At 52.0% G+C, this 15625-nt stretch overlaps 1 protein-coding gene across 1 annotated transcript; it reads right to left on the bottom strand.

The window, feature by feature from the left end:
• Nucleotides 1–2698: 2698 nt before the first annotated feature.
• Nucleotides 2699–15602, bottom strand: F7 (coagulation factor VII). Its single transcript, XM_052751686.1, has 7 exons — nucleotides 9791–15602; nucleotides 7995–8019; nucleotides 7804–7917; nucleotides 6134–6274; nucleotides 4987–5096; nucleotides 4493–4616; nucleotides 2699–4013 (listed from the first exon to the last, which is right to left on the bottom strand). The coding sequence occupies exons 1-7, from the start codon at nucleotides 9887–9889 to the stop codon at nucleotides 3421–3423; spliced, it is 1206 nt and encodes a 401-aa protein (XP_052607646.1). The 5' UTR covers nucleotides 9890–15602; the 3' UTR covers nucleotides 2699–3420.
• Nucleotides 15603–15625: the final 23 nt, after the last annotated feature.

Below are 15625 nucleotides of genomic sequence, written 5' to 3'. Positions count from 1 at the left end.
GAGCAAGGTGTGCAGATCCTGGGAATTACACAGCATGCTGTTCTCATCACCACTCACAACTGAGCACACCCGACCCTGTCACTGGATCTGTAACTGAGCTTTCAGTTCTTCATAATCGGACATTTCCAGCAACGTGCCTCAGGGCCTTTAAAGATGTGAAGTACTATAATACAAAATAGAATATTTGCAATGCAGTTTAAAGATCTCTATGTCAATATCTACACCAAGCAATACATACAGTATACATGTCAATGAGGAAGACATTAGAATTAAAATGTTACATCATATTTTTTAATACTTCTGGGAATGGCACACACCTTTAATCCTAGCACTTGGGAGGCAGAGATCCATCTGGATCTCTATGAGTTCAAAGCCTCCCAGGACTACACGAGATTAATCCAGTTTAAAAGAGAAACAGCCAGGCAGTGGTGGCACCCACCTTTAATTCCAGTACTTGGGAGTCACACACCTTTAATCCCAGCACTAGGGAGGTGGAGACAGGAAGTGATATGGCTGGGCAGAGAGAGGAATATAAGGTGGGAGGAGCCAGGAATTAGACCCTTTCAGCTGAGGACTCAGAGACATCCAGTCTGAGGATTGGTGGAGACAGGATCTTCCCCTTTCGGCTGGGGAGTTGGTGAGGTGAGAAGTGGCTATGGCTTGTTTCCTCTGATCTTTCAGCGTTGACCCCAACATCTGGCTCTGGGTTTTTACTATGAGACCATTTAGGATTCGTGCAACAGAGAGTGACAATACCATTTGATGGGTATTTTCTGGGTTTCTAATACTCATCCCATCCCCTGCTAGTACTTATACATCTGGTCAAAGTGTCACTTTCTCATCTTTTTTTTTTTTTTCAGAAACAGAAGCTGAGATGGAGATGAGATAAAACCTGGGTAGCAGGGCACAGGTGGCATTTACATCCAAGCCCTCAGTCCTCCGGCTGGCCCCAGCTAACCCTGGGCACGAGTGTGTCCCTTGGACAATGGCTGCACAGTCTAGTCACAGAAATAGTCTAGGCTACTGGGGACCCAAGCCCTGAACTGCTGGCGTCTTGGCACAAGTTCACTTCTCTGTGGTGACATCCAGGAGAGTCCACAGGGACCCATGGCACACGTCAGGGTTGGTTGGGGGAGGGTGCAGGGAGGGTGGGAGTGTCCACTGGGCCTGCCACTTCCAATCTTGCTGTAGGCCTGGAAGGTGGAGAATGTGTGAGGGGAGGTCTGGGGTTTGACGGTCACGGACACCTATGCAGAGCACATGGCTCACACCTTGGGTGGGTTCTACAAAGGGGTGGCCGTTTTCCCTCCGTTCTGAAAGAGGAGGCCAGAGAGGGGCAAGTCATTGGGGGGCTGTAAATGTGGAAACAGCTCCTCTCCCATGCTGTGGCCACGTGACTCTGCTGCGAGTGTGTCTGCACGTAACTGGGACGACAAGCCAGGCGGCGGCGGGGCCTCCCCGAGCCCAGACATCTTTCTTGTAATGTCAGACCCAGTGGTTCTGAGCTCACGGCCCGTCACCAGGAGGTACCACTGGAAGTCTATGCTTCGGAGTCCCTGGAAAACAGCAGCAGCGGACAACAAAACTCTCTAAAATTCAGCATTCACCCTGTCCCCACTTTCTCCAAGTGGACGAGACTGCTGGAGCTCATGTTGACCAAGCCCTCCTTAGCAGCCCTCATCTGGTGAAGACGTTTTTGATCTGGGGAGTATGCACACAGTGTCTGCACGTTCGCGGGCAGAAATGGGGCTCCTTATGCCCACTGTACTGGCTACAGCCTGTGCTGCCTACGGTGGCTGATGAGGCAACAGCTCATGACCGTGGCTGCATGCACGTAGCCAGAGAATACTGGAATGGTGTTTGGCTTATCACGGTTGCCAGTGCCGAGAGGGCCTTGGCACGCTGTGGGTGCTTGACACACACACCCAGGGATGTCAGATGTCGAGGCTGGTGTTGGCATCTCACCAGGAGGGAAGTCACCGCCCTTAATCGGGCTGTGCCAGACTGTAATAGAACTTGGAAAAGGTGTGTGGTGCTCTGGTGTCTGACCTCTGCCCTGCCTGGTGGTGCCTATGTGGAGGTCACGGTGCCTACACTGAATCTGTGGTGGCATCAGGGGTGAGGAGGCAAGGTACTCATAGCAGACCTGTGGTCTGGGATTAGGGCCAAAAACTAATGCTGGTTTGACAGAGGAGGTGTGTGTGTGGGGTGGGGGTCCTTCCTTTGTACCCTACCCTCTCTCTGGCCCCACTCCAGAAAGGAAGTGCTGGTTAGAGAATCGGCACATCTCAAACTGATCGTATCAGTCTTTGGAGAGCTAGACCCTCAAGTCAGGCCTCTCAGGGGCTCTTGGTGCCATCTCAAGACAGCTCTGTGAGCTGGACACCTGCGTTACCTACTGGTGATCGGGGAGACCGAGGGCTCGCAAGCACTTGATCGAACCCCCTCGGCTCCCCCTTGGCTCTCAGTCTGCCTTCTCTTTCTTCCCAGGAAGAACAGCCCTGCCCACGTGCATCTGACTGGGCATCAGAGGCTCCACTCAGGGAGTAAAGGTCAACCCAGGGGGACAATAGGCATCCCCAAGATGTGCTGAGAAGGTCAGTCATTCGCTGTCGGTGGGAAGCAGTGAATGGCAGGCGCGTACACTACCTCAGAAACACTCTCCCTTGGGAAACCCGGAAGGATGACCCCCACAAGCTCAGGTGGTATTTCTCATTTAATTGAAATAGAGACAGGGTACTCGCACAAAAAACGGAAGAAATGAAAGTGAACAATGGTGCAGATGATGTATGCGTCATGAATGCACATGCATGCTTGTGCACACACGTGTTCCCTATGCGTGTGTGCACACCTACTGTCTGTGGCACCTCAGGCAGACGGGAGGTAGCTACAGGGAGACAGTAGCAGAGGCTGGGCCTTGTCTCCCTCAGGACCACCCTGTCTCTTGGGGCTGCCTGCCTGTGGCTCTGCTACCCAGCCTCTCTGAGTGTCTTTGTTAGTCTCTAATTCAGACTCTTCCCTCTGCTTCCCTTCCTGTTTCCCTCTCTCTCAGCCTCTTTCCTTTACCTCCCTCTCTGCCTCCTTCACTCTATCGCTTTCTTTACTTCGCCCTTGTTTTTTTTTATTTATTTTTGTTTGTTTTTTTGAGACAGGGTTTCCCTGTGTAGCTTTGGAGCCTTTTCCTGGAACTCACTATGTAGCCCAGGCTGGCCTCGAACTCACAGAGATCCACCTGGCTCTGCCTCCCAAGTGCTGGGATTAAAGGCGTGCGCCACCACCATCCCTTCACTCTTGATCCTCTCTTTATCTCTTTCTTCTTCCCCACCCCAGGAATAGCAGGAGAGTCAATAGGTTTTGATACATAACAGCATCCCCACAGCATCAATTTCCTCCTTCAGAAAGGCTGGGCTGTCCAAGGAGCTAGAATAGTTTGACTCGCTGAATCCCAACCTGGAGCTTGGAGTTCATGACTTTGATCAGCCAGTCCGTGTACCTGGAGACCCTGGTGTACACCCCAATGTGGCCGACAGCTGCACAGCCCTCCCCCCAGCTGACCACACCTGTCAGGTACCACGTGCCACGGTAGTGTGTGGCGTGTGGGCCGCCGCTGTCTCCCTTGCAGGCATCCTTAGTGCCGTCCATGTAGCCAGCGCAGAACATGTTGTCTGTGATGTGGGGCGTGTCAGGACTGTGCTTGGCATGCTCCAGGCAGTCCTGAGTCATCATCCGGGGCACTTCGACAGCCATGAGCTCCAGGGCTGTGGCGCCACGGTCCAGCAGCTGGCCCCAGCCACTGACCCTTGAGAAGCGGATTCTGGATAGGGTCATCTCAGAGAAGGCCCTTTCAGGCAGACACAGGGGTACCACGTGGTCAGTCAAAGTCACAGGCCGGTGGAGGCGAAGAAGGACAATGTCGTGGTCGATCTGGCCTCGGACGTACTTGTCAGGGAATACAACCTGGATCACCCGCCGTACTTGCTCGGTCCCGTCCCTCTCACTGAAGTCATGCTCACCTGAGAGGAAGCCGTACCTCTCATGGTACATATCCTACCATGTGTGGTCATATCCCCACACAGAATTCTTGCTTGTCTTGGCCCTCTGGCCTAGAGCATATGGACGGGGCTGTGGCCAGTTCAGCCTCTGGTATCAGGAGAATTTGTATCCTCTACAGGGTCCCAGGGAAAGCCAGCACCAGGGCCCGCTGCATTTATGGATGGAAGGTTGTGAATGGGCTGAACCTGGGGCCTGGGTACTGAGGGGGAGTGAGGAGTGGATGGACCCAGGTTCATGAGAGGGGCAGGATGGAAAAAGCAACCCCAAACCTTGCCCTATTCCCTGAGTTGGGGGGGGGGGAGCGCAGAGGACAAAGTGGGTCAGCTCCAGTGTGGCCCTCCCTGGAGATGTCATCTGGTCAGGGAGGCTGATGGGCCATGGAGCCTCAGCCCCTGAGCCACGGTCAGTTTGAAAATGCCCAGGGACAGGTCATACCTACCCATCACCACCGTTATGTTCCTCCAGCTCGGGATCCTATCAAAACAGTGGGCTGCAGACACGATCCATGCGGTGTCCAATAGAATGGCCCCACACAGCAATGCCCCACTGCTTTTCAACACAGCCTGGGCAGGGGCACACAGACATGGAAAGTCACACTATTGTTACGGTCTCCTTGCCTCCAGGAAGCAGATGGCTTGACAAGATTCCTGCCTGCAATACAGGGCCTCTGGGGATTTAGAGCAGCCCTGGATCTGGTGGCTCTGGTAGACAACAGGGATGCTAGATGATGGGGTGTGCGTGGAGGCACTCAGGTGACCCACCTGAGCATGCATGTGTGTGTGTGTGTACCTTGGGATGTGAGTGGGGTGGAGGCCCATGTTCCTTATGTGTAAACATGACCCAATTCAAAACTTCCACACTCCGGGGTACAAACCCTGAAGTCAGAGAGGCAGAGCTAGAGAAGCGGGGTCTGCACAGGACCGAGGGCCTTACCTGCCATGGACACTCGCCTTTGGGGCACTCCATGCCTCCCACAATCCGGCCTTGGGGGCCACTGGAATTTCTTTTTTCCAGAACAGGTATTTTTCCACACGGATACTCAACTGTATAAAACAGAAGACAGGAAGGGGGTGTGTGCTGAGGTGAAGGTGCTTGTGGGAAGAGGTTCAGAAGCGGCGGGCCCCTGCGAGGGACAGTGGGAGGCCTCAGGGCAGAGGAGATGGGTGCTTCCTTCTAGGGTGGGCAGGGAGGCCTATTGCAGCATCTGGGAGAGGAGATAGACATTGGTTTAGGGAAAACTGAGGTCCTGCTTTCTAGAGCTGCAGTCTGGCAGGTCTTCCTAGGGTAGACATATTGCTCCGGTTTGGTAAGTGATGATCTGTGTGAAAATGAACAGAATGATGCGCTATTTTGACCTCACTCATCCTTCCTCCCTTACTTGGGTAAGAAAGAAGATTTAGTTGTGGGGTCCGCTAACCTTCCTGTTTCACGGACCAGGCTGAATCCATCCTCTCCTGAGGAAGCCAGGGCCTTTGGAAATATAGCTTCAATAGTCTCATTATGGAGAACTTTTGTTTCCCTTCAATTGTCTCATTATGAGAACTTTAAGGCATCTGGGGCTGAGGCTGGGGAGATGGCTCAGCAGTTAAGAGCGTCTACTACTCTTGCAGAGGGCCCGAATTCGGTTCCCAGCCTCTCTGTCAGGCAGCTCCCAGCTGGAACACAGTAACTTCAGGGGATCTGACACCCTCTGACCTCTGCAGACAGTGCACTCACAACACGTCCCCCAGCCACATGCGCGTAATGTGTTATGACAAGTCATCTCACGTTCTTAACTGTGTAGCAGTGGGCACATTCGACAGGTGTGTCTATGTGACTCCCAGGTGTGTCCCAGAGATGTCCAAACTGGGCATCAGAGGAGATGAAGGGCCTCATTTCCCTCCTGGCCTGCCTTCGATATTCAGGGCACTTGAGACAGTGCAGGATGCTGGCTCAGAGTTCCAAGCTAGGAGCTCCCCGGCAGGGTGCCCTTCAGCTCCCCATCTTCCACCTCTCAGCCATTCAGTGTCTATCAGACGCTGGCTTAGCAGGGGTCTGGCCTTGTTATACGTCTTTGGGCTGACAACTTGCCGCCTGTTACCTTTCGGTTTGCAGGATACCTCATCCGGCTGGAGCACATAGTCCTCGTGACAGGAGCAGGTGCGCTTGGTCCCCGGATGGTCAGCGCAGTACTGGTCACAGCCACCGTTTTCCTTCGCGCAGATCAGCTGCTCGTTCTTGTCTGAGGACGGGAGAAGACAGTCTGAGAGGCCTTGACAAGGCTGGCAGGTCAGCCGCGGGGGTGGTTGCTTTTGTCCCCTTGGGAGGCGGTGTGTGGCTGCAGACTACTGAGGCTGAACTTGGTGTCACCTGCCCTGCGGTGACTGAGCTGGAGGGAGGAGACCTGGAGCTGGGAGTCAGACATCTGAGCAATCCTGACGGCGGCGGCGGCCTCAGTGGCATTTGGAGGGCGCTAGGCTGGGGTGCAGCGGCTTCCCCTTCCAAGAATCTAAGGAGATGCTGGGAAGGGTTCTGAAGGTAAGCAAACGCTTCCCAGGGACAGTGAAAACTCTCAACAGAATGGGAAACTGGCCCATGGAAGGGGCAAAGGGGGAAATTAACCTAGGGCCAACCTTCAAGACCACGTGAGCCATCCAGGCCCTTGGTTCCAGCATAGGCCACTGGCCCAGACAGAAGAGGGGCGTGGTCAGTTCAGTTGTGCCGCGCATGCGCATTAGAAGCTAGCTCACTCAGCACGTGAGCCCAGAGCTTCAGTACGGAGGCCCGTCCAGTGGCTCACAACCAGTGCTCACTAAGATGCACAGGCCTCTCAGGTCAGGGACCTTTTGTGAACCCCCTTCTCGCCTTCCTGTTTACTTTTTCTGGCCTCATCTGATGAGAACAGGAGGCATCCAACACCAAGAAGAACCCACTTGGGCAACAAGGAGCCCTTGGTCCGAAGAGAGGAGCCCTTTGCCCTGACCCAAGAGGCAACCTTGGGAGATTCTCCGACCAGAATACTGCTGCTTGTCTGGGGCCTTGGGCCATACAGATAGATGGCTAGCTGAAGGTATGGTTGATAGTGGGCCTTGGGCCCCGGGAGGGGCTGGAGACAGGGCTTTCACATCTATGTGACTGCACATAGGGGCTGGGGTTAAAAGACTTGCTGGGTTGGTGATACTCCATGGTACTTTTCATGCCATTCCAGAAGGATCCAGGGCGGCCTGTGTGAGGCCACAGAAGAGCACACCTGGAAACCGGCTTCGGGTGAAACAAAATCCTCATGTGTCTTTCTGCAGCCGGGAGAGTCTATGAGGCCCACTAGGGGACTGCTGGGGCCAGAATGCTTTGCTGCTCTCCAAGCTTAGCGATCGACACTTTGCTGTTTTAATGCTGAAGAAAGACTTCATACCTTCAAACCCGCGGGCAGAGAGGATGGTGTTTACCCGGCTGACTTGCCTGGTGGGGACAGAATCTGGATAGTGACACAGGGACCCTCCCTCAGCTCTCTCCAGACCACCAGAATTCCCAGAGAGCCAAAAGGGAAACCGAGTCTGAGACCCCAAATCTTAGACTCATAGATCAAAGGCTCCCAGTTTGAAAAGAGTACTTAATGTCTCCTAGATGGATTTCCCACAGGGGCTGAGGCTGGATTGGACACCCCCCCCCCACACTCTTCCTTGATGGGGCTGTACACCCTGGAACCAGGCACTCAGGCCCTCCCCTCCCCACTCCATCCATCTGTAAACTGAGGCAGGGAGCTGGTCTCACTCGTCTCACAGTTCCGGCCCTCAAAGTCTAGGAGGCAGAAGCAGATGTAAGTCTGGAGGTGGTCCTCGCAGGTGCCCCCGTTCTGGCACGGATTCGAGGCGCATTGGTCCCCATCTGTGGGTGAGTCGGCATTAGTGGGCTGCAAAGAAGGGTTCTGGGGCAGGGGCACAAATAACTTCTCACCTACTCACCAGTGTAAACAATCCAGAACTGCTTCTAGGGGGGAAGAAGAAGAAGCCGTATGAGGCACGTTCACGAGGAGTACAGTTAGTGTCCATGGAGGGAGCCTGGGAGCTAGGGGTGGGGCTCCTGACCCGGGCCTCTCTGAGGGGCTTGGGAAGACAGGTTTCCTTTGGAAATGAGGAGGGCTTATCCGAGGTTGATGTTTTCTACGCCTTTTCTAGAGATATCTAAAGCCACGACCCAGATCAGAGCACCTGAGTTCTGGCCCTGAGCCGACTTTCTCCAGCTGTGGCCGGGAACTCTAAGTGTCGGGGGCATCATCCCAGGGGAGCCCTGGACTGAATAAAGAGGAAGAAGTGAGGTAGATGAGCACCAGCATCCATCGCTCTCTGCTTCCTGACTGGATGCACGGTGACTCGCTGCCTCCTGTCCTGCTCTCGCGCCTTCCCTGCCGGCCATGGTGGACTTCCTCCTGAACCGTGAACCGAAATAAACCCGTCTTTCCTTCAATGAGAAAAGCAACTCCTGCGGGTTCCCTGTGTGAGGTGTCCCACGCGTGTGAGGACACGTGTGAAAGAGTTGTTCTGTGAATGAGGGGTCTCATCCTGTGTGACGCATCCTCTGAGTTTGTGAGGTATCCTGGGAGAACGAGGTGTTCTGTGGGTGTAAATTCTCCTGTACGCGTGAATTTCCTGTGTGAGGCCTTCTGAGTGTGAGGCCTCCTGTGAGTGTGAGGCCTCCTGTGAGTGTGAGGCCTCCTGTGAGTGTGAGGCCTCCTGTGAGTGTGAGGCCTCCTGTGAGTGTGAGGCCTCCTGTGAGTGTGAGGCCTCCTGTGAGTGTGAGGCCTCCTGTGAGTGTAAGGCCTCCTGTGAATGTTAGGCCATCTGTATGAGAACTCCTGTGTGAGAGAGAGATGTTCTGTGAGTGTGAGATGTGATTTGAGTCAAAGCTGGTGAGGAAAAAATGTCCTCGGAGAATGAACAGGCCCCTCACATAACTTGGGGATGTGACTGTGACTGACTACTTTTTCCAGAGATGAGGACAAAGGGAAATGGGATGAACCCAGTCTCCCCGACACACCCATCCTAGGAAAATGTTAAAGACAGATGCCTAACCAGAAAGGGAAAGGCTCAATAATGTTTAAATATGCCTTGTCCACAAAATGAAACCACAGGGCCAGGCAGAGTAGCGCAGACTTGTAATTCCAGGAATTGGGAGGCAGAGGCAGGGAGATGGAGGGTGGAGGCCAGCCTGGGCTACATAGCAAGACCTTGTCTCAACAAACTAAAACAAACAAACAGATCAAATCAGAAGCGAAGACAGATCTGTGCACATGGCCAAGTGTGGTGGAGGAAGCCACAGCGTTGTCACGTTTCCAGAGGAGCTGCCTGCTGCAGGGACAGCAGTGAGGAGTGTGTGTGTGTGTGTGTGTGTGTGTGTGTGTGTGTGTGTGTGTGTGTGTGCATGTGTGGCCAGCCCTTCCTGGGAGGGCAATCTTCCCTTCTCAGGTCAACTTCTGGGGCAGCCCTGGATCCCTAGGGAATAAGGGGTTTTCCTTTGGGAAAATAGACACATCAAGTGCGCTTCAGGAGTTGTTGATTTTTCTGTTGTAAAAATTTGCATATGGTGTGGTTGAGAGTAGAAGCCTGTGTGTTTCAGGGTTCCTATGTGTACTGAGTGACAGCTACCACAGAAATGGGGAGACAGGTTCAGAGACACAGGTGTGGCCCTCGCAATCCCCAGCTCACTTCCTGCCAGTCTCAGTGCTACACAGGAGCCGGCACCCGGGGTGAGGGGCACTCACTGTCCTCTCGGGGCTCTTGAAGATCTCTTGGGCCTCCTCAAAGGAGCACTTCTCCTCAAGACACTCTCTCTCCAGGGAGCCCGGCCAAAGCTCCTCCATGAAGGAGTTGGCACGCCTTTGCCTGTGTACGACACTGTGTGCTTCCTCCTGGGTTATGAAAACTGAGAAACAGAAGGTCCCATGCAGTACTGGCAACTTTCCTCAAGCTGCTCAGAAGCCACCCGCACTGGATCCTCCACACCTGCACTGGATCCTCCACACCCGCACTGGATCCTCCACACCCGCACTGGATCCTCCACACCCACACTGGATCCTCCACACCCACACTGGATCCTCCACACTTACACTGGATCCTCCCCACCCGCACTGGATCCTCCACACCCGCACTGGATCCTCCACACCTACACTGGATCCTCCACACCCACACTGGATCCTCCACACCCACACTGGACTTTCCACATCAGCACTGCATCCTCCACACCAGCACTGGATCCTCCACACCCACAGTGGATCCTCCCAGTGAGTGAAGGAAACCACACTGGGTCAGCTCATGGAAACCACACATGCTAGATCTCTCAGTGATGGACACAGCCATATCCATCTCCCTCAGTGATTGAACAACCTACCCACTTTAATCTTTTTCTATTCTGGGATAGGAACCAAAGAGTTCCTGTCCATCTCAAGGAATGGAAGGCCATAGGTTGGTTCCTTCAACGGCATACCCTCTTCTACGGGCTGAAGGTCACAGAGCATGACAGCTCCCGGCTCAGCTGAATTTAAACTGGGTGGGTTTTCACTGATGGTTGGTGACAGATAACATGGCACAGCTTACATAGAAGTGTATGGTGATACATGCATCAGATGAAATGAAAACTTACCATATGCACATGGTTTGACCTGCTTACTATCTCTTTCAGGGATTTACAATGAGAAAACAGTTGGAGGGCATACAAAAAACTCACTAAGTAATGTATTGGTAGGAATAGTTTGGGGCTGCCAGTCTCCTGTGATGTCAGTGAACACAGGCTTAAGACGTGACGTCCAGCAAAAGGGAGGCAGTAAACCACACGGTGTGAAATCCCTTTCTGTGTATGCAGAAAAACGTGTGCACAAACACTATTTAAATTCTTTGCCCATTCCCACATCTGTGTCCCCTGTGCTGTGTCCTGAGTCAATTCAGGAACCTCAAGTCATACAGGCCTGGGGCTTCAGATCTTATGAGGACATATCACCAGCCCTGGGTGCCATGGTCACACCTGCCTCAACTGGGCCTCCTGGACCTGTGATTTGCTACATTGGAGATGTTCCATTAGGTCCCAGAACCAGATCCAGCCTTCCCCACACAGCCCTGCCTGCCAGAGATAAACTAGGTGACCAGTGCTCCCCACCTGGCTTCGGAAAAGTAAAGGTTTGATGAAGGCAGCCACACTAGTTTGGACATGCTGAATTTGAGGATTCTTTGGGACACCCCAATGGACATGGGGTCTGAACCCCAGATATGAATGTGGGGGGAGGGGATGAGGGTTTTAAGTAACCTAAAATTAGTCAGGAGTGGAAACCAAGTATGAAGATGAGGCCCTGAGAGTCCCCATAAGACAACTACGCGACATGAACTGTGTGCCTGGGATGTCCGTGAGAGGGGCAGCCTTGGGAAGGCGTCTACCTGGGGTCGGAAGAGAGAAGACAAGAAGAGAGCCAGGGAAGAGTCAAAAGCAGCCAGTGCATTCAGGAAGAGGGCAAAGGAGATGGGGACACAGGTCTTCCCCATGCAGAGGTGGCACATTTAAGGAAGGAAAACCCCTATGGGCCTTGCTGGGAGGGATTGGCATTAGGTGGGGCTGAAAGGGTGGCTCTGGTCACCGGGAGGATGCTGGCGTACCCAAAAGGAGGGTCCTCTGGCAGGACAAGAGTGGAAGTCAGATGAATCATCTTGAAAGGGACAGCGAGAGGGAAGAGGAAGGGCCGAGGACCACTGTGTCTTTCTCAAGTTGGGGAGTCTTTCATAAGTGGTGTTCCTAGAGACTCAGTCTGGTTTGGAAAGGAAGGATGGGAATGCTGTCAAACATAACCAGTCAAGGACCTTCACCAGGCAGAGGAAGACCCATCTGTCACCAGCCACCGGACACATACAGCTTGGTCAGGCTGAGCGGTGAGCCCTTAGGAGAAGGCAAGTTTGCTTCCATAAACCTCCTAGGGTTCCAAAGCAAACCTGATCCCAAGGTCCCCACCCAGCTGCAGAGTGTCTGGGAAAGCTGGGAACGTCTGGGAAAGCCATTGCTGTCCTGCTGCCACTTAGCTCCACAGGAGAACAATCCACTACAATCCTCACTTGCCATAGATTTTCAAGGGGACAGTACTAGCTGGACCACCCATGTCACTATGCAGCAGACCATTAGTGGCATCCTCTCTTCCTGTATGTGAGGCCCTGCAACTTTCCACGTATGTTCTCAAACTTTCTCCCCTGAGGCCTCAGAGCTGTGTGTGTGTGTGTGTGTGTGTGTGTGTGTGTGTGTGTGTGTGTTTAAATGAGGAACTATGGCTGTGACCACAGTGAGCAAGCCCTGTAGCTCAATGTCCTGTGGCTGTCCTGACATGTTGGACCTCTGGCCCCAGAGCTGTGCACTGAGTGGCCTCCAGGGTCCAACTTCACAGGCAGGTGTCCATAGGGGACAGTAAAGCTCCCTACTTCTAAAAAGTCTTTGGAAAACAATTCCCAAAGCCCCCGCCCCTGTGAAGAACAGTCTATCTCCTGGTGGTAAACATCCAGACACTATTTGCATTTGGCAGGGACATACATCAGATGGAGCCACCTGTGAGGGGGTTCCTGTTGATGTCCCAGCCGCTGCTGCAAACAGCTTGGCTTCTCAACTCACCCAGTCCACAGAATAACCCTCCCCGGACAGACAGGACTTCCGTACCTACAGCTCCCAGGGGTCCCTGAAGCTGGAGCAGAAAGCAACACAGTACCAGCCCACGAGCCTGAGGAACCATGATGAGACTATCGGTTCCTGTTGAGGCTTGTCCAGATGCTGCTGGGAGAGCAAAGGGCAGCGGGGAGGGGAGAGGGGTGGAGAAAGCTCGAGCATAGGCAGGAAGTGGTGTGAGGCTGGCTGGAAGCTGGCATGCATGTCTCCAGCAGCTGTCCAGGAAAAGAGGGACATTATGGCAGGCAAAGCTCAGACTGGAGGTGGGACAGATGGACGTCCAACACAGTGATGACGCTGTAAAGGACAGAATGCTGGGTATGGCCCTAAGACCTGGAAAAGACCTGCAGGGGAGACCTGGGCCGTGCAGCTCACACTTGCACATGTACTTGTACCTGTACACACCATCTTCACACTTATGTACCATCCTTATGCATGCTACACTCACCCACCTGCACATACGTGACCCCTACACAGATACTCCCTCACTCCACAAGGAACAAGAATCTTAGGAGTGGTCCTAAGTAAGAGCAGAGCTTAAAGATGCCCGTGGGTTCCGATGCCCTGGGAAGGTTGTGGACCAGTGGTGATGATGTTAGTAATTGGAAGTTTAAGAGCTAGAGAGCTGACCCGAATCCTAAAGATTACAACTGTATCACTTCTATTTTCTCTGGATCTGTGCCTTGCTTTGCGGGTTCGTCTTGAGGACTCCTTTGCTAATAATGGGTGATGCTAAAATGCTCCTGGATTTTCTAGTTACGGACAGTTACATGACCCATGTCCTTTTCCTCTGTGTGGTTCCCTAGTGTTTCTAGTAAATGATCCCAAGAGTGGGACATCCCCGTGCTTGTTCTCTGTGCCGGAAAGGCTGTTGCTCACCTCCCTCTTCTACTCCTGCTAGGATGAGGATTCTTAAGGCATCTAGAAATGGAAAGATTTTGCTTTAAAGATTGTTAGACATGCTTTACCAGGTTAAAAACTGGTAATTTTTTTAAAGCATATCCTGGTATGATAGCCATGATAAAGAAATGATCAATAAAAATCTTGTACATCTATGAAGCTGCTGACTTACATGACTGAGTTTAACGTGCTAAATTATCGCAGTGTTTTTCTGATTTTGCACCCACCATACTTCAACGACATGGACCCATTTACTTGATTAGAATATGTGGGTCTGCTTTCCAACACAGGCCATTGTTCTGGGTTGCCCACCGTAACTAGATGATGGCTGAAGATACCCCATACTTTGCTGGCAGCATATAGAAAAATCAGACTGGAACTGACCTGGGAACTTCCTCCCTGGTGGTTAGTTTTCACAGTCCTGGAGGTACCCACCAGGAGAAATCGTCATCAGCTGTTCCACCCATCAGTGGGCCCTGCACGCTAGGACAGTGAGCTGCCGGGTAAATGAGCCTATGTAGTAGTGGCATGACTGTTACGGGGTAACCTGCTCTTCTCTGATTTGGGTTTGAGGCCGGCTCCACAGGAAGGAATTCTGGCGCGCGTGCACTGCTACTGTTGTTTTGTTAAACAGACATGTTGTCACACTGTCTCCTAAACAGCTTCCTGGTTTTTCTATAAATTACAGTTTTTCTATAATCAAGGTTTAGATTTTTTGTTTGCTTTTATTTTCTTCCCTCAAGGTAGTAATTTCTTCTTTATACTTTGAGTTTTACTGACTGTATTTGTTATCTTACTCAAGTGAGTAACTATAATTTAGTCATGTTAGATTGAGGGTGGTACAATTCCAGTCACGATTCAGCTGCAGCCCTCAGGTGCTGAGGCTTAGCTATCTGTTCAGCTCTAGGGAACAGAGTTTTGGTGACATCAGAGTAATGGCTCCAGACTTCCAAATACCCTTTACCAACTGCGTATTCCATTGTTTTGTGTATGCCGTGTGTGTGCTGAAAACGGCGCCATTTTATGTTTGATGGACAGGTATCAGTGTCTATGACAGTAACATCTGACTGCCCGGGCTTGCTGTCTGCACTGTGGGCATTACTCCTGACTTACAAGTTTGTGATCACCTCCTGGTTCCTTATACTCTAACCGCCCTAAATTTCATCTTTGTTATCAGCATTGCTATGTCAGAGTTCTTCTGTGTTCATGTGGGCTAATCTTCTTGCTTTCATTTTCAGTCATTGATTTAAATTTTACACACTGTTCAGGGTCTCCTTCAGCAGCTATTTGAAGCCAAGCCTACTTGGAGCTTGCTGCCCGACACATCAATCAGGACATGAGTCACACTGTGAGTCAGACATGTCGGGATCCATCTCTTCATTATATTTTTGTGTTTTCTGCTCACCATTCTTTCCCCATTTATCCACCCTTCTTTTCTAACTTTTCAGCGAAGAGTTGTCAAGTGTGATATCATCACTCTGTAATGTCTCTGCTGCACGTCTCTGGTCCCCTTCACGTTTTTCACAATTATATCCTGGTACTATTTTAACATCACTGTCTGATGAACTAAAACAGACATCAAAACATACTTGGTGCCTGCACGTCCTCTATATCCTACCACCTCCTGCCTCGTTCCTCATCCTTGCCATACTGGGCATTTGTGACCATCACCAAGTGCCAGTGTGCTGGGAGCCTAGTGCCTTTGCCAACATGGTGGACAGCAGGAGTTGCTGGCCAGTATCTAAACTTCATCCATACAATAAAGACTTCTGACTTTAAGTGTTCATTTATATAAGCAGTAGAAAGTAAAAGCAACCATGAATGAAGCGTGACATTGTTTGTTTTTTTGAGACAGGGTCTCACTGTGTAGCTCTGACTGGCCTGGAACGCTGTATGTAGATCAGGCTGGCCTCAAACTCAGAGAGCCCCATGCCTCTGTCTCTGCATCTGCAGTGTTGGGATTAAGGCGTGCCACATGCTTGGCAAATGTGACATTTTGAAGTATCTTTAT

The sequence above is a fragment of the Peromyscus californicus genome, unplaced genomic scaffold (assembly GCF_007827085.1).
Source record: "Peromyscus californicus insignis strain IS unplaced genomic scaffold, ASM782708v3 Scaffold_23__1_contigs__length_62951481, whole genome shotgun sequence".
Classification (NCBI taxonomy): domain Eukaryota; kingdom Metazoa; phylum Chordata; class Mammalia; order Rodentia; family Cricetidae; genus Peromyscus; species Peromyscus californicus.
The sequence above is the reverse complement of the archived record's forward strand: the minus strand, read 5'-3'. Positions and strand labels throughout refer to the sequence as shown.